The sequence below is a fragment of the Panthera tigris genome, chromosome E1, assembly GCF_018350195.1.
Source record: "Panthera tigris isolate Pti1 chromosome E1, P.tigris_Pti1_mat1.1, whole genome shotgun sequence".
Taxonomy (NCBI): domain Eukaryota; kingdom Metazoa; phylum Chordata; class Mammalia; order Carnivora; family Felidae; genus Panthera; species Panthera tigris.
In genome coordinates, this window is record NC_056673.1 from 6,242 (window position 1) to 24,418 (window position 18,177).

General features: G+C 62.2%; 1 protein-coding gene across 1 annotated transcript in view; it reads left to right on the forward strand.

The window, feature by feature from the left end:
- Positions 1 to 452: 452 nt before the first annotated feature.
- LOC122233674 (elastin-like) overlaps positions 453 to 18,177 on the forward strand; it is a gene marked incomplete at its 5' end in the record, with an annotated part of 62,589 nt that continues 44,864 nt past the window's right edge. The window contains 9 exons of the mRNA XM_042967174.1: positions 453 to 634; positions 1,576 to 1,656; positions 2,717 to 2,735; positions 7,323 to 7,504; positions 8,446 to 8,526; positions 9,587 to 9,605; positions 14,603 to 14,784; positions 15,726 to 15,806; positions 16,867 to 16,885. Of these exons, the coding sequence (XP_042823108.1) occupies positions 453 to 634; positions 1,576 to 1,656; positions 2,717 to 2,735; positions 7,323 to 7,504; positions 8,446 to 8,526; positions 9,587 to 9,605; positions 14,603 to 14,784; positions 15,726 to 15,806; positions 16,867 to 16,885 (846 nt within the window). The remainder of the gene's footprint in view (positions 635 to 1,575; positions 1,657 to 2,716; positions 2,736 to 7,322; positions 7,505 to 8,445; positions 8,527 to 9,586; positions 9,606 to 14,602; positions 14,785 to 15,725; positions 15,807 to 16,866; positions 16,886 to 18,177) is intronic.

Sequence of the window (18,177 nt, forward strand, 5' to 3'; positions counted from 1 at the left end):
ATGGTGCAGTGCCTCGGGCACAGGGTACACTGCGGAATGCAGTGCCACGGGCACTGGGTTCACTGCAGGGTGCAGTGCCACGGGAAATGGGTTCACCGGAGGGTGCAGTGCTGCGGCAACTTGGTTCACTTAAGGGTGCAGTGCCTTGGGAACTGGGTTCACTGGAGGGTGCAGTGTCGCGGGCACTGGATTCCCTGCAGACTTCAGTGCCACGGGCACTGGGTTCACAGCAGGCTGCAGTGCCGCTGGCACTGGGTTCACTGGAGGGTGCAGTGCCGCTGGCACTGGTTTCACTGGAGGGTGCAGTGCCGCGGGCACTGCCCTCACTGGAAGCTGCAGTGTCGCGGGCAGTGTGTTCACTGGAGGCTGCAGTGCAGAGGGCCCTGGGTTCACTGCACGCTGCAGTGCCTCAGGCGCTTGGTTCACTGCTGACTGCTGTGTCGCGGGCACAGCGTTCACTCGAGTGTGCAGTGCCGCGGGCACTGTGCTCCCTGGAGGCCGCAGTGCCGCGGGCACTGGGTTCTTTGGAGTCTGCAGTGACGTGGGCACTGTGGTCACTGGAGGCTCCGGGGCCGCGGTCCCTCGGGTCACCGGAAACTCCAGTCCCGCGGTCGCTGGGGCGTCCTGTGCCCCGGTACGGCTGGCACTGGAGCCTGGATGGGCTGCTTGGGATTCTGAGTCTCCCTGTCTGTTTTTCCCCAGGGGTCTCTGGTTTGAGCACAGAGCTGGAGGCTGCATGGGATTTTGTGTCTCCCTCTGTCTCTCTCTTTCCCCAGGAGTTTCTGTGCCGAGACCACAGAGCCTGGAGGCTGCTTGGAATTCTGTGTCTCCCTCTCTCTGTCCTTCCCCTCCAGTTCCTCCAGGAACTGGGATTGCGGACTTCAGGCACTGGGAGTGACGTCAGGAGTGACTTCAGTCCCTGGGGGTGACTTCGGGAGTGACTTCCGTCCGTGGGAGTGACTTCGAGTGGGACTTCCGTCACTGTGTGTGTCTTTGCGAGGGACTTCCGTCACTAGGAGTGACTTCAGTCATTGGGAGTGACTGACTTCAGTCCCTGGGCATGCCCTCGGGCCCTGAGCGTGCCTGTGCCCTTCAGGCGGGGGGCTAGACTTCAGGCACAGGGTGAGAATTCACGCATGGGGCAAGCCTTCAGGCATGGGGCATGCCTTCAGGCCAGGGGCGTGCCTTCAGGCCCTGGGCGGGGCTTCATGCATGGGGCAAGGCTTCAGGCACAGGGCTTTCCTTCAGGCACGGGCCTTGCCTGCAGGCGAGGGGCTTTAGTACAGACACGTGGAGCTGTTTCAGGCAAGAGGCATGCCTTCAGGAACACGAGCCCCTTCGGGCACATGGAGCGTTTTCCAGCACGGGGCGCGCCTTCAACCATGGAGCTTGTCTTCAGGCCCTGGGAGCACCTCCAGGTACAGTGAGCGGCTTCATGCACGGGGTGCGACTTCAGGCACGGGGAGCCTCTGTGCTCTTCGGGCACAGGGCGCGTCGTCAGGCACTGGGCTCGCCCTCAGGCGCAGGGCGCCCTCAGGCAAGGGGTGCGCCGTCACCCACGGGGTGCGCCCTCAGAGAGCGCTTGTGCCTTCAGGCAAAGGGAATGCCTTCAGGAACGGGGAGCGCATTCAGGCACGGGGAGTGCCTTCAGGCATGGTGAGTGGCTTCAGGAACTGGAGGCTCTGTGCTGCGGGCACAGAGCCTGGAGGGGCTGCGTGGGATTCTGTGCCTCCCTCTCTGTCCTTACCCAGGAGGCTCTGTGGTGAGAGCACAGAGCCTGGGGGCTGCATGGGATTCTGTGTCTCCCTCTGTCTCTGTCTTTCCCCGGGAGTTTCCGTGCTGAGACCACAGAGCCCGGAGGCGCTGCTTGGAATTCTGCGTCTCGCTCTCTCGGTCCTTCCCCTGCAATTCCTTCAGGCACTGCGAGTGCCGACTTCAGGCACTGGCAGTGAAGACTTCAGGCACTGGGAGTGGGAGTGACGACTGCAGTCACTAGGAGCAACTTCAGACACCGAGTGTGACATTTCCTTCAGTCACTGGGAGGAACGATGACCTCAGCAGCTGGATCGGCAGCTGGGAGTGGCTTTGACTTCAGTCCCTGGGAATGACTTCGGGAGTGACTTCCGTCCCTGGGAGAGGGACTTCGAGAGGGACTTCCGTCACTGGTTGTGAATTCGGGAGTGACTTGCGTCACTGGGAGTGACATCGGGAGTGACTTCTGTCACGGGGAGTGACTTTGGGAGAGGCTTCCCTCACTTGGGAGTGACATAGCGAGTGACTTTCGTCACTGGGAGTGACATCGGGAGAGGCTTCTGTCGCTTGGAAGGACTTTGGGAGTAACTTCCTTCACTGGGAGTGACTTTGACTTCAGTCACTTGGAGTGACTTTGGGAGTGACTTCGTTCGCTGGGCATGACTCAGTCATCGGGGGTGACCGACTTCAGTCGCTGGGCATGCCCTCAGGCACCGGGCATGCCCGTGCAATTCAGGCACGGGGCGTGCCTTCAGGCGAGGGGTGTGCCTTCAGGCACCAGGCGGGGCTTCACGCACGGGGCAAGGCTTCGGGCACGGGGCTCGCCTTCATGCAAGAGGCTTGAGTACAGGCACGTGGAGCTGTTTCAGGCAAGAGGCGTGCCTTCAGGAACAGGGAGCGGCTTCGGGCCCAGGGAACATTTTCGGGCACGGTGCACGCCTTCAACCATGGGGCTTGTCTTCAGGCACTGGGAGCACCTTCAGGTACAGTGAGCGGCTTCGTGCACAGGGCACGACTTCAGGCACGCGGAGCCTCTGTGCTCTTCAGGCACAGGGCGAGACGTCGGGCACTGGGCTCGCCATCAGGCACACGGCACCCTCAGGGGAGGGGTGCACCGGCAGGCATGGCGCAAGCCTTCAGGGAGTGCCTGTGCCCTTGAGTCAAGGGGAGCGCCTTCAGGCATGGGGCTTGCCTTCAGGCACTGGGAGCTCCTTCAGGCATGGGGTGAGTCTTCAGGCACGGGGAGCTCCTGTGCAATTCGGGCAAGGGGAGCACATGTGCCTTTCACCAAGGGATGCCCCGTCATGCACAGGGAACTCAAGGAGACACAGAGAATGCCCTCAGGCAGGGGTGCAGCTTCAGAGATTACCCATGCCATTCAGGCAATGGGAGTCACTACAGGCACCGGGAGTGCATTCAGGCACGGGGAGGGCCTTCAGGCACGGTGAGTGGCTTCAAGAGCTGGAGGGTATGGGCCGAGGGCACTGGGGTACCGGTGGCTGCAGTGCCATGGTCACCGGGGCACTGGAGGCTGCGGTGCCGAAGGCACTGTGTTCACTGTACGGTGCAGTGCCGCGGGCACTGGATTCACTGCAGACTGCAGTGTCACAGGCACTGGGTTCACTGCAGGCTGCAGTGCCGCTGGCACTGCGTTCACTGGAGGGTGCAGTGCCGCGGGAACTGAGTTCACTGGAGGTTGCAGTGCCGCGGTCACTGGGTTCACTGCAGACTGCAGTGCCATTGGCACTGGGTTCACGGCAGGCTACAGTGCCGCTGGCACTGGGCTCACTGGAGGGTGCAGTGTCACTGGCACTGGGCTCACTGGAGGGTGCAGTGTCACTGGCACTGGGTTCACTGGAGGCTGCAGTGCTGTGGCAATATGTTCACTGCATGGTGCAGTGCCAGAGGAACTGAGTTCACTGGATGGTGCAGTGCCTCGGGCACAGGGTTCACTGAAGAATGCAGTGCCGTGGGCACAGGGTTCACTGCGGAATGCAGTGCCGAGGGCACTGGGTTCACTGCAGGGTGCAGTGCTGCTGGCACTGGGTTCACTGGAGGGTGCAGTGACGCTGGCACTGGTTTCAGTGGAGGGTGCAGTGCCGCGGGCACTGGGTTCACTGCAGACTCCAGTGCCGCTGGCACTGGGTTCACTGGAGGGTGCAGTGCCACGGACACTGGGTTCACTGGAGGGTGCAGTGTCGCAGGCACTGGATTCCCTGCAGACTTCAGTGCCACGGGCACTGGGTTCACTGGAGGCTGCAGTGACGCGGGCACTGGGTTCACTGGAGGCTACAGTGCCGTGGCAATAGGTTCACTGCATGGTGCAGTGCCAGAGGAACTGGGTTCACTGGATGGTGCAGTGCCTCGGGCACAGGGTACACTGCGGAATGCAGTGCCACGGGCACTGGGTTCACTGCAGGGTGCAGTGCCACGGGAAATGGGTTCACCGGAGGGTGCAGTGCTGCGGCAACTTGGTTCACTTAAGGGTGCAGTGCCTTGGGAACTGGGTTCACTGGAGGGTGCAGTGTCGCGGGCACTGGATTCCCTGCAGACTTCAGTGCCACGGGCACTGGGTTCACAGCAGGCTGCAGTGCCGCTGGCACTGGGTTCACTGGAGGGTGCAGTGCCGCTGGCACTGGTTTCACTGGAGGGTGCAGTGCCGCGGGCACTGGATTCACTGCAGACTCCAGTGCCGCTGGCACTGGGTTCACTGGAGGGTGCAGTGCCACGGACACTGGGTTCACTGGAGGGTGCAGTGTCGCAGGCACTGGATTCCCTGCAGACTTCAGTGCCACGGGCACTGGGTTCACAGCAGGCTGCAGTGCTGCTGGCACTGGGATCACTGGAGGCTACAGTGCCGCAGGCACTGGGCTCACTGGATGGTGCAGTGTCACTGGCACTGGGTTCACTGGAGGCTGCAGTGCTGTGGCAATATGTTCACTGCATGGTGCAGTGCCAGAGGAACTGAGTTCACTGGATGGTGCAGTGCCTCGGGCACAGGGTTCACTGAAGAATGCAGTGCCGTGGGCACAGGGTTCACTGCGGAATGCAGTGCCGAGGGCACTGGGTTCACTGGAGGGTGCAGTGCTGCTGGCACTGGGTTCACTGGAGGGTGCAGTGACGCTGGCACTGGTTTCACTGGAGGGTGCAGTGCAGCGGGCACTGGATTCACTGCAGACTCCAGTGCCGCTGGCACTGGGTTCACTGGAGGGTGCAGTGCCACGGACACTGGGTTCACTGGAGGGTGCAGTGTCGCAGGCACTGGATTCCCTGCAGACTTCAGTGCCACGGGCACTGGGTTCACTGGAGGCTGCAGTGACGCGGGCACTGGGTTCACTGGAGGCTGCAGTGCCTTGGCAATAGGTTCACTGCATGGTGCAGTGCCAGAGGAACTGTGTTCACTGGATGGTGCAGTGCCTCGGGCACAGGGTTCACTGAAGAATGCAGTGCCGTGGGCACAGGGTTCACTGCGGAATGCAGTGCCGAGGGCACTGGGTTCACTGCAGGGTGCAGTGCCTCGGGCACAGGGTTCACTGAAGAATGCAGTGCCGTGGGCACAGGGTTCACTGCGGAATGCAGTGCCGAGGGCACTGGGTTCACTGCAGGGTGCAGTGCCACGGGAAATGGGTTCACCGGAGGGTGCAGTGCTGCGGCAACTTGGTTCACTTAAGGGTGCAGTGCCTTGGGAACTGGGTTCACTGGAGGGTGCAGTGTCGCGGGCACTGGATTCCCTGCAGACTTCAGTGCCACGGGCACTGGGTTCACAGCAGGCTGCAGTGCCGCTGGCACTGGGTTCACTGGAGGGTGCAGTGCCGCTGGCACTGGTTTCACTGGAGGGTGCAGTGCCGCGGGCACTGGATTCCCTGCAGACTCCAGTGCCGCTGGCACTGGGTTCACTGGAGGGTGCAGTGCCACGGACACTGGGTTCACTGGAGGGTGCAGTGTCGCAGGCACTGGATTCCCTGCAGACTTCAGTGCCACGGGCACTGGGTTCACAGCAGGCTGCAGTGCTGCTGGCACTGGGATCACTGGAGGCTACAGTGCCGCTGTCACTGGGCTCACTGGAGGGTGCAGTGTCACTGGCACTGGGTTCACTGGAGGCTGCAGTGCTGTGGCAATATGTTCACTGCATGGTGCAGTGCCAGAGGAACTGAGTTCACTGGATGGTGCAGTGCCTCGGGCACAGGGTTCACTGAAGAATGCAGTGCCGTGGGCACAGGGTTCACTGCGGAATGCAGTGCCGAGGGCACTGGGTTCACTGGAGGGTGCAGTGCTGCTGGCACTGCGTTCACTGGAGGGTGCAGTGACGCTGGCACTGGTTTCACTGGAGGGTGCAGTGCCGCGGGCACTGGATTCCCTGCAGACTCCAGTGCCGCTGGCACTGGGTTCACTGGAGGGTGCAGTGCCACGGACACTGGGTTCACTGGAGGGTGCAGTGCCGCTGGCACTGGTTTCACTGGAGGGTGCAGTGCCGCGGTCACTGGGTTCACTGCAGACTGCAGTGCCATTGGCACTGGGTTCACGGCAGGCTACAGTGCCGCTGGCACTGGGCTCACTGGAGTGTGCAGTGTCACTGGCACTGGGCTCACTGGAGGGTGCAGTGTCACTGGCACTGGGTTCACTGGAGGCTGCAGTGCTGTGGCAATATGTTCACTGCATGGTGCAGTGCCAGAGGAACTGAGTTCACTGGATGGTGCAGTGCCTCGGGCACAGGGTTCACTGAAGAATGCAGTGCCGCGGGCACAGGGTTCACTGCGGAATGCAGTGCCGAGGGCACTGGGTTCACTGCAGGGTGCAGTGCTGCTGGCACTGGGTTCACTGGAGGGTGCAGTGACGCTGGCACTGGTTTCACTGGAGGGTGCAGTGCCGCGGGCACTGGGTTCACTGCAGACTCCAGTGCCGCTGGCACTGGGTTCACTGGAGGGTGCAGTGCCACGGACACTGGGTTCACTGGAGGGTGCAGTGTCGCAGGCACTGGATTCCCTGCAGACTTCAGTGCCACGGGCACTGGGTTCACTGGAGGCTGCAGTGACGCGGGCACTGGGTTCACTGGAGGCTACAGTGCCGTGGCAATAGGTTCACTGCATGGTGCAGTGCCAGAGGAACTGGGTTCACTGGATGGTGCAGTGCCTCGGGCACAGGGTACACTGCGGAATGCAGTGCCACGGGCACTGGGTTCACTGCAGGGTGCAGTGCCACGGGAAATGGGTTCACCGGAGGGTGCAGTGCTGCGGCAACTTGGTTCACTTAAGGGTGCAGTGCCTTGGGAACTGGGTTCACTGGAGGGTGCAGTGTCGCGGGCACTGGATTCCCTGCAGACTTCAGTGCCACGGGCACTGGGTTCACAGCAGGCTGCAGTGCCGCTGGCACTGGGTTCACTGGAGGGTGCAGTGCCGCTGGCACTGGTTTCACTGGAGGGTGCAGTGCCGCGGGCACTGCCCTCACTGGAAGCTGCAGTGTCGCGGGCAGTGTGTTCACTGGAGGCTGCAGTGCAGAGGGCCCTGGGTTCACTGCACGCTGCAGTGCCTCAGGCGCTTGGTTCACTGCTGACTGCTGTGTCGCGGGCACAGCGTTCACTCGAGTGTGCAGTGCCGCGGGCACTGTGCTCCCTGGAGGCCGCAGTGCCGCGGGCACTGGGTTCTTTGGAGTCTGCAGTGACGTGGGCACTGTGGTCACTGGAGGCTCCGGGGCCGCGGTCCCTCGGGTCACCGGAAACTCCAGTCCCGCGGTCGCTGGGGCGTCCTGTGCCCCGGTACGGCTGGCACTGGAGCCTGGATGGGCTGCTTGGGATTCTGAGTCTCCCTGTCTGTTTTTCCCCAGGGGTCTCTGGTTTGAGCACAGAGCTGGAGGCTGCATGGGATTTTGTGTCTCCCTCTGTCTCTCTCTTTCCCCAGGAGTTTCTGTGCCGAGACCACAGAGCCTGGAGGCTGCTTGGAATTCTGTGTCTCCCTCTCTCTGTCCTTCCCCTCCAGTTCCTCCAGGAACTGGGATTGCGGACTTCAGGCACTGGGAGTGACGTCAGGAGTGACTTCAGTCCCTGGGGGTGACTTCGGGAGTGACTTCCGTCCGTGGGAGTGACTTCGAGTGGGACTTCCGTCACTGTGTGTGTCTTTGCGAGGGACTTCCGTCACTAGGAGTGACTTCAGTCATTGGGAGTGACTGACTTCAGTCCCTGGGCATGCCCTCGGGCCCTGAGCGTGCCTGTGCCCTTCAGGCGGGGGGCTAGACTTCAGGCACAGGGTGAGAATTCACGCATGGGGCAAGCCTTCAGGCATGGGGCATGCCTTCAGGCCAGGGGCGTGCCTTCAGGCCCTGGGCGGGGCTTCATGCATGGGGCAAGGCTTCAGGCACAGGGCTTTCCTTCAGGCACGGGCCTTGCCTGCAGGCGAGGGGCTTTAGTACAGACACGTGGAGCTGTTTCAGGCAAGAGGCATGCCTTCAGGAACACGAGCCCCTTCGGGCACATGGAGCGTTTTCCAGCACGGGGCGCGCCTTCAACCATGGAGCTTGTCTTCAGGCCCTGGGAGCACCTCCAGGTACAGTGAGCGGCTTCATGCACGGGGTGCGACTTCAGGCACGGGGAGCCTCTGTGCTCTTCGGGCACAGGGCGCGTCGTCAGGCACTGGGCTCGCCCTCAGGCGCAGGGCGCCCTCAGGCAAGGGGTGCGCCGTCACCCACGGGGTGCGCCCTCAGAGAGCGCTTGTGCCTTCAGGCAAAGGGAATGCCTTCAGGAACGGGGAGCGCATTCAGGCACGGGGAGTGCCTTCAGGCATGGTGAGTGGCTTCAGGAACTGGAGGCTCTGTGCTGCGGGCACAGAGCCTGGAGGGGCTGCGTGGGATTCTGTGCCTCCCTCTCTGTCCTTACCCAGGAGGCTCTGTGGTGAGAGCACAGAGCCTGGGGGCTGCATGGGATTCTGTGTCTCCCTCTGTCTCTGTCTTTCCCCGGGAGTTTCCGTGCTGAGACCACAGAGCCCGGAGGCGCTGCTTGGAATTCTGCGTCTCGCTCTCTCGGTCCTTCCCCTGCAATTCCTTCAGGCACTGCGAGTGCCGACTTCAGGCACTGGCAGTGAAGACTTCAGGCACTGGGAGTGGGAGTGACGACTGCAGTCACTAGGAGCAACTTCAGACACCGAGTGTGACATTTCCTTCAGTCACTGGGAGGAACGATGACCTCAGCAGCTGGATCGGCAGCTGGGAGTGGCTTTGACTTCAGTCCCTGGGAATGACTTCGGGAGTGACTTCCGTCCCTGGGAGAGGGACTTCGAGAGGGACTTCCGTCACTGGTTGTGAATTCGGGAGTGACTTGCGTCACTGGGAGTGACATCGGGAGTGACTTCTGTCACGGGGAGTGACTTTGGGAGAGGCTTCCCTCACTTGGGAGTGACATAGCGAGTGACTTTCGTCACTGGGAGTGACATCGGGAGAGGCTTCTGTCGCTTGGAAGGACTTTGGGAGTAACTTCCTTCACTGGGAGTGACTTTGACTTCAGTCACTTGGAGTGACTTTGGGAGTGACTTCGTTCGCTGGGCATGACTCAGTCATCGGGGGTGACCGACTTCAGTCGCTGGGCATGCCCTCAGGCACCGGGCATGCCCGTGCAATTCAGGCACGGGGCGTGCCTTCAGGCGAGGGGTGTGCCTTCAGGCACCAGGCGGGGCTTCACGCACGGGGCAAGGCTTCGGGCACGGGGCTCGCCTTCATGCAAGAGGCTTGAGTACAGGCACGTGGAGCTGTTTCAGGCAAGAGGCGTGCCTTCAGGAACAGGGAGCGGCTTCGGGCCCAGGGAACATTTTCGGGCACGGTGCACGCCTTCAACCATGGGGCTTGTCTTCAGGCACTGGGAGCACCTTCAGGTACAGTGAGCGGCTTCGTGCACAGGGCACGACTTCAGGCACGCGGAGCCTCTGTGCTCTTCAGGCACAGGGCGAGACGTCGGGCACTGGGCTCGCCATCAGGCACACGGCACCCTCAGGGGAGGGGTGCACCGGCAGGCATGGCGCAAGCCTTCAGGGAGTGCCTGTGCCCTTGAGTCAAGGGGAGCGCCTTCAGGCATGGGGCTTGCCTTCAGGCACTGGGAGCTCCTTCAGGCATGGGGTGAGTCTTCAGGCACGGGGAGCTCCTGTGCAATTCGGGCAAGGGGAGCACATGTGCCTTTCACCAAGGGATGCCCCGTCATGCACAGGGAACTCAAGGAGACACAGAGAATGCCCTCAGGCAGGGGTGCAGCTTCAGAGATTACCCATGCCATTCAGGCAATGGGAGTCACTACAGGCACCGGGAGTGCATTCAGGCACGGGGAGGGCCTTCAGGCACGGTGAGTGGCTTCAAGAGCTGGAGGGTATGGGCCGAGGGCACTGGGGTACCGGTGGCTGCAGTGCCATGGTCACCGGGGCACTGGAGGCTGCGGTGCCGAAGGCACTGTGTTCACTGTACGGTGCAGTGCCGCGGGCACTGGATTCACTGCAGACTGCAGTGTCACAGGCACTGGGTTCACTGCAGGCTGCAGTGCCGCTGGCACTGCGTTCACTGGAGGGTGCAGTGCCGCGGGAACTGAGTTCACTGGAGGTTGCAGTGCCGCGGTCACTGGGTTCACTGCAGACTGCAGTGCCATTGGCACTGGGTTCACGGCAGGCTACAGTGCCGCTGGCACTGGGCTCACTGGAGTGTGCAGTGTCACTGGCACTGGGCTCACTGGAGGGTGCAGTGTCACTGGCACTGGGTTCACTGGAGGCTGCAGTGCTGTGGCAATATGTTCACTGCATGGTGCAGTGCCAGAGGAACTGAGTTCACTGGATGGTGCAGTGCCTCGGGCACAGGGTTCACTGAAGAATGCAGTGCCGTGGGCACAGGGTTCACTGCGGAATGCAGTGCCGAGGGCACTGGGTTCACTGCAGGGTGCAGTGCTGCTGGCACTGGGTTCACTGGAGGGTGCAGTGACGCTGGCACTGGTTTCAGTGGAGGGTGCAGTGCCGCGGGCACTGGGTTCACTGCAGACTCCAGTGCCGCTGGCACTGGGTTCACTGGAGGGTGCAGTGCCACGGACACTGGGTTCACTGGAGGGTGCAGTGTCGCAGGCACTGGATTCCCTGCAGACTTCAGTGCCACGGGCACTGGGTTCACTGGAGGCTGCAGTGACGCGGGCACTGGGTTCACTGGAGGCTACAGTGCCGTGGCAATAGGTTCACTGCATGGTGCAGTGCCAGAGGAACTGGGTTCACTGGATGGTGCAGTGCCTCGGGCACAGGGTTCACTGCGGAATGCAGTGCCGAGGGCACTGGGTTCACTGCAGGGTGCAGTGCCACGGGAAATGGGTTCACTCGGAGGTGCAGTGCTGCGGGCACTTGGTTCACTTAAGGGTGCAGTGCCACGGGCACTGGGTTCACAGCAGGCTGCAGTGCCGCTGGCACTGGGTTCACTGGAGGGTGCAGTGCCGCTGGCACTGGTTTCACTGGAGGGTGCAGTGCCGCGGGCACTGGATTCACTGCAGACTCCAGTGCCGCTGGCACTGGGTTCACTGGAGGGTGCAGTGCCACGGACACTGGGTTCACTGGAGGGTGCAGTGTCGCAGGCACTGGATTCCCTGCAGACTTCAGTGCCACGGGCACTGGGTTCACAGCAGGCTGCAGTGCTGCTGGCACTGGGATCACTGGAGGCTACAGTGCCGCTGGCACTGGGCTCACTGGAGTGCAGTGTCACTGGCACTGGGTTCACTGGAGGCTGCAGTGCTGTGGCAATATGTTCACTGCATGGTGCAGTGCCAGAGGAACTGAGTTCACTGGATGGTGCAGTGCCTCGGGCACAGGGTTCACTGAAGAATGCAGTGCCGTGGGCACAGGGTTCACTGCGGAATGCAGTGCCGAGGGCACTGGGTTCACTGCAGGGTGCAGTGCTGCTGGCACTGGGTTCACTGGAGGGTGCAGTGACGCTGGCACTGGTTTCACTGGAGGGTGCAGTGCCGCGGGCACTGGATTCACTGCAGACTCCAGTGCCGCTGGCACTGGGTTCACTGGAGGGTGCAGTGCCACGGACACTGGGTTCACTGGAGGGTGCAGTGTCGCAGGCACTGGATTCCCTGCAGACTTCAGTGCCACGGGCACTGGGTTCACTGGAGGCTGCAGTGACGCGGGCACTGGGTTCACTGGAGGCTACAGTGCCGTGGCAATAGGTTCACTGCATGGTGCAGTGCCAGAGGAACTGGGTTCACTGGATGGTGCAGTGCCTCGGGCACAGGGTTCACTGCGGAATGCAGTGCCGCGGGCACTGGGTTCACTGCAGGGTGCAGTGCCACGGGAAATGGGTTCACCGGAGGGTGCAGTGCTGCGGCAACTTGGTTCACTTAAGGGTGCAGTGCCTTGGGAACTGGGTTCACTGGAGGGTGCAGTGTCGCGGGCACTGGATTCCCTGCAGACTTCAGTGCCACGGGCACTGGGTTCACAGCAGGCTGCAGTGCCGCTGGCACTGGGTTCACTGGAGGGTGCAGTGCCGCTGGCACTGGTTTCACTGGAGGGTGCAGTGCCGCGGGCACTGGGTTCACTGCAGACTCCAGTGCCGCTGGCACTGGGTTCACTGGAGGGTGCAGTGCCACGGACACTGGGTTCACTGGAGGGTGCAGTGTCGCGGGCACTGGATTCCCTGCAGACTTCAGTGCCACGGGCACTGGGTTCACAGCAGGCTGCAGTGCCGCTGGCACTGGGTTCACTGGAGGCTAGTTCACTGGAGTGCAGTGCCTCGGGCACAGGGTTCACTGAAGAATGCAGTGCCGTGGGCACAGGGTTCACTGCGGAATGCAGTGCCGAGGGCACTGGGTTCACTGCAGGGTGCAGTGCCACTGGCACTGGGTTCACTGGAGGGTGCAGTGCTGCTGGCACTGGTTTCACTGGAGGGTGCAGTGCCGCGGGCACTGGGTTCACTGCAGAGTTCACTGGAGGGTGCAGTGCCACGGACACTGGGTTCACTGGAGGGTGCAGTGTCGCGTTCACTGGAGGGTGCAGTGTCGCGGGCACTGGATTCCCTGCAGACTTCAGTGCCACGGGCACTGGGTTCACAGCAGGCTGCAGTGCCGCTGGCACTGGGTTCACTGGAGGGTGCAGTGCCGCTGGCACTGGTTTCACTGGAGGGTGCAGTGCCGCGGGCACTGGATTCACTGCAGACTCCAGTGCCGCTGGCACTGGGTTCACTGGAGGGTGCAGTGCCACGGACACTGGGTTCACTGGAGGGTGCAGTGTCGCAGGCACTGGATTCCCTGCAGACTTCAGTGCCACGGGCACTGGGTTCACAGCAGGCTGCAGTGCTGCTGGCACTGGGATCACTGGAGGCTACAGTGCCGCTGTCACTGGGCTCACTGGAGGGTGCAGTGTCACTGGCACTGGGTTCACTGGAGGCTGCAGTGCTGTGGCAATATGTTCACTGCATGGTGCAGTGCCAGAGGAACTGAGTTCACTGGATGGTGCAGTGCCTCGGGCACAGGGTTCACTGAAGAATGCAGTGCCGTGGGCACAGGGTTCACTGCGGAATGCAGTGCCGAGGGCACTGGGTTCACTGGAGGGTGCAGTGCTGCTGGCACTGGGTTCACTGGAGGGTGCAGTGACGCTGGCACTGGTTTCACTGGAGGGTGCAGTGCCGCGGGCACTGGATTCCCTGCAGACTCCAGTGCCGCTGGCACTGGGTTCACTGGAGGGTGCAGTGCCACGGACACTGGGTTCACTGGAGGGTGCAGTGCCGCTGGCACTGGTTTCACTGGAGGGTGCAGTGCCGCGGTCACTGGGTTCACTGCAGACTGCAGTGCCATTGGCACTGGGTTCACGGCAGGCTACAGTGCCGCTGGCACTGGGCTCACTGGAGTGTGCAGTGTCACTGGCACTGGGCTCACTGGAGGGTGCAGTGTCACTGGCACTGGGTTCACTGGAGGCTGCAGTGCTGTGGCAATATGTTCACTGCATGGTGCAGTGCCAGAGGAACTGAGTTCACTGGATGGTGCAGTGCCTCGGGCACAGGGTTCACTGAAGAATGCAGTGCCGCGGGCACAGGGTTCACTGCGGAATGCAGTGCCGAGGGCACTGGGTTCACTGCAGGGTGCAGTGCTGCTGGCACTGGGTTCACTGGAGGGTGCAGTGACGCTGGCACTGGTTTCACTGGAGGGTGCAGTGCCGCGGGCACTGGGTTCACTGCAGACTCCAGTGCCGCTGGCACTGGGTTCACTGGAGGGCGCAGTGCCACGGACACTGGGTTCACTGGAGGGTGCAGTGTCGCAGGCACTGGATTCCCTGCAGACTTCAGTGCCACGGGCACTGGGTTCACTGGAGGCTGCAGTGACGCGGGCACTGGGTTCACTGGAGGCTACAGTGCCGTGGCAATAGGTTCACTGCATGGTGCAGTGCCAGAGGAACTGGGTTCACTGGATGGTGCAGTGCCTCGGGCACAGGGTACACTGCGGAATGCAGTGCCACGGGCACTGGGTTCACTGCAGGGTGCAGTGCCACGGGAAATGGGTTCACCGGAGGGTGCAGTGCTGCGGCAACTTGGTTCACTTAAGGGTGCAGTGCCTTGGGAACTGGGTTCACTGGAGGGTGCAGTGTCGCGGGCACTGGATTCCCTGCAGACTTCAGTGCCACGGGCACTGGGTTCACAGCAGGCTGCAGTGCCGCTGGCACTGGGTTCACTGGAGGGTGCAGTGCCGCTGGCACTGGTTTCACTGGAGGGTGCAGTGCCGCGGGCACTGCCCTCACTGGAAGCTGCAGTGTCGCGGGCAGTGTGTTCACTGGAGGCTGCAGTGCAGAGGGCCCTGGGTTCACTGCACGCTGCAGTGCCTCAGGCGCTTGGTTCACTGCTGACTGCTGTGTCGCGGGCACAGCGTTCACTCGAGTGTGCAGTGCCGCGGGCACTGTGCTCCCTGGAGGCCGCAGTGCCGCGGGCACTGGGTTCTTTGGAGTCTGCAGTGACGTGGGCACTGTGGTCACTGGAGGCTCCGGGGCCGCGGTCCCTCGGGTCACCGGAAACTCCAGTCCCGCGGTCGCTGGGGCGTCCTGTGCCCCGGTACGGCTGGCACTGGAGCCTGGATGGGCTGCTTGGGATTCTGAGTCTCCCTGTCTGTTTTTCCCCAGGGGTCTCTGGTTTGAGCACAGAGCTGGAGGCTGCATGGGATTTTGTGTCTCCCTCTGTCTCTCTCTTTCCCCAGGAGTTTCTGTGCCGAGACCACAGAGCCTGGAGGCTGCTTGGAATTCTGTGTCTCCCTCTCTCTGTCCTTCCCCTCCAGTTCCTCCAGGAACTGGGATTGCGGACTTCAGGCACTGGGAGTGACGTCAGGAGTGACTTCAGTCCCTGGGGGTGACTTCGGGAGTGACTTCCGTCCGTGGGAGTGACTTCGAGTGGGACTTCCGTCACTGTGTGTGTCTTTGCGAGGGACTTCCGTCACTAGGAGTGACTTCAGTCATTGGGAGTGACTGACTTCAGTCCCTGGGCATGCCCTCGGGCCCTGAGCGTGCCTGTGCCCTTCAGGCGGGGGGCTAGACTTCAGGCACAGGGTGAGAATTCACGCATGGGGCAAGCCTTCAGGCATGGGGCATGCCTTCAGGCCAGGGGCGTGCCTTCAGGCCCTGGGCGGGGCTTCATGCATGGGGCAAGGCTTCAGGCACAGGGCTTTCCTTCAGGCACGGGCCTTGCCTGCAGGCGAGGGGCTTTAGTACAGACACGTGGAGCTGTTTCAGGCAAGAGGCATGCCTTCAGGAACACGAGCCCCTTCGGGCACATGGAGCGTTTTCCAGCACGGGGCGCGCCTTCAACCATGGAGCTTGTCTTCAGGCCCTGGGAGCACCTCCAGGTACAGTGAGCGGCTTCATGCACGGGGTGCGACTTCAGGCACGGGGAGCCTCTGTGCTCTTCGGGCACAGGGCGCGTCGTCAGGCACTGGGCTCGCCCTCAGGCGCAGGGCGCCCTCAGGCAAGGGGTGCGCCGTCACCCACGGGGTGCGCCCTCAGAGAGCGCTTGTGCCTTCAGGCAAAGGGAATGCCTTCAGGAACGGGGAGCGCATTCAGGCACGGGGAGTGCCTTCAGGCATGGTGAGTGGCTTCAGGAACTGGAGGCTCTGTGCTGCGGGCACAGAGCCTGGAGGGGCTGCGTGGGATTCTGTGCCTCCCTCTCTGTCCTTACCCAGGAGGCTCTGTGGTGAGAGCACAGAGCCTGGGGGCTGCATGGGATTCTGTGTCTCCCTCTGTCTCTGTCTTTCCCCGGGAGTTTCCGTGCTGAGACCACAGAGCCCGGAGGCGCTGCTTGGAATTCTGCGTCTCGCTCTCTCGGTCCTTCCCCTGCAATTCCTTCAGGCACTGCGAGTGCCGACTTCAGGCACTGGCAGTGAAGACTTCAGGCACTGGGAGTGGGAGTGACGACTGCAGTCACTAGGAGCAACTTCAGACACCGAGTGTGACATTTCCTTCAGTCACTGGGAGGAACGATGACCTCAGCAGCTGGATCGGCAGCTGGGAGTGGCTTTGACTTCAGTCCCTGGGAATGACTTCGGGAGTGACTTCCGTCCCTGGGAGAGGGACTTCGAGAGGGACTTCCGTCACTGGTTGTGAATTCGGGAGTGACTTGCGTCACTGGGAGTGACATCGGGAGTGACTTCTGTCACGGGGAGTGACTTTGGGAGAGGCTTCCCTCACTTGGGAGTGACATAGCGAGTGACTTTCGTCACTGGGAGTGACATCGGGAGAGGCTTCTGTCGCTTGGAAGGACTTTGGGAGTAACTTCCTTCACTGGGAGTGACTTTGACTTCAGTCACTTGGAGTGACTTTGGGAGTGACTTCGTTCGCTGGGCATGACTCAGTCATCGGGGGTGACCGACTTCAGTCGCTGGGCATGCCCTCAGGCACCGGGCATGCCCGTGCAATTCAGGCACGGGGCGTGCCTTCAGGCGAGGGGTGTGCCTTCAGGCACCAGGCGGGGCTTCACGCACGGGGCAAGGCTTCGGGCACGGGGCTCGCCTTCATGCAAGAGGCTTGAGTACAGGCACGTGGAGCTGTTTCAGGCAAGAGGCGTGCCTTCAGGAACAGGGAGCGGCTTCGGGCCCAGGGAACATTTTCGGGCACGGTGCACGCCTTCAACCATGGGGCTTGTCTTCAGGCACTGGGAGCACCTTCAGGTACAGTGAGCGGCTTCGTGCACAGGGCACGACTTCAGGCACGCGGAGCCTCTGTGCTCTTCAGGCACAGGGCGAGACGTCGGGCACTGGGCTCGCCATCAGGCACACGGCACCCTCAGGGGAGGGGTGCACCGGCAGGCATGGCGCAAGCCTTCAGGGAGTGCCTGTGCCCTTGAGTCAAGGGGAGCGCCTTCAGGCATGGGGCTTGCCTTCAGGCACTGGGAGCTCCTTCAGGCATGGGGTGAGTCTTCAGGCACGGGGAGCTCCTGTGCAATTCGGGCAAGGGGAGCACATGTGCCTTTCACCAAGGGATGCCCCGTCATGCACAGGGAACTCAAGGAGACACAGAGAATGCCCTCAGGCAGGGGTGCAGCTTCAGAGATTACCCATGCCATTCAGGCAATGGGAGTCACTACAGGCACCGGGAGTGCATTCAGGCACGGGGAGGGCCTTCAGGCACGGTGAGTGGCTTCAAGAGCTGGAGGGTATGGGCCGAGGGCACTGGGGTACCGGTGGCTGCAGTGCCATGGTCACCGGGGCACTGGAGGCTGCGGTGCCGAAGGCACTGTGTTCACTGTACGGTGCAGTGCCGCGGGCACTGGATTCACTGCAGACTGCAGTGTCACAGGCACTGGGTTCACTGCAGGCTGCAGTGCCGCTGGCACTGCGTTCACTGGAGGGTGCAGTGCCGCGGGAACTGAGTTCACTGGAGGTTGCAGTGCCGCGGTCACTGGGTTCACTGCAGACTGCAGTGCCATTGGCACTGGGTTCACGGCAGGCTACAGTGCCGCTGGCACTGGGCTCACTGGAGGGTGCAGTGTCACTGGCACTGGGCTCACTGGAGGGTGCAGTGTCACTGGCACTGGGTTCACTGGAGGCTGCAGTGCTGTGGCAATATGTTCACTGCATGGTGCAGTGCCAGAGGAACTGAGTTCACTGGATGGTGCAGTGCCTCGGGCACAGGGTTCACTGAAGAATGCAGTGCCGTGGGCACAGGGTTCACTGCGGAATGCAGTGCCGAGGGCACTGGGTTCACTGCAGGGTGCAGTGCTGCTGGCACTGGGTTCACTGGAGGGTGCAGTGACGCTGGCACTGGTTTCAGTGGAGGGTGCAGTGCCGCGGGCACTGGGTTCACTGCAGACTCCAGTGCCGCTGGCACTGGGTTCACTGGAGGGTGCAGTGCCACGGACACTGGGTTCACTGGAGGGTGCAGTGTCGCAGGCACTGGATTCCCTGCAGACTTCAGTGCCACGGGCACTGGGTTCACTGGAGGCTGCAGTGACGCGGGCACT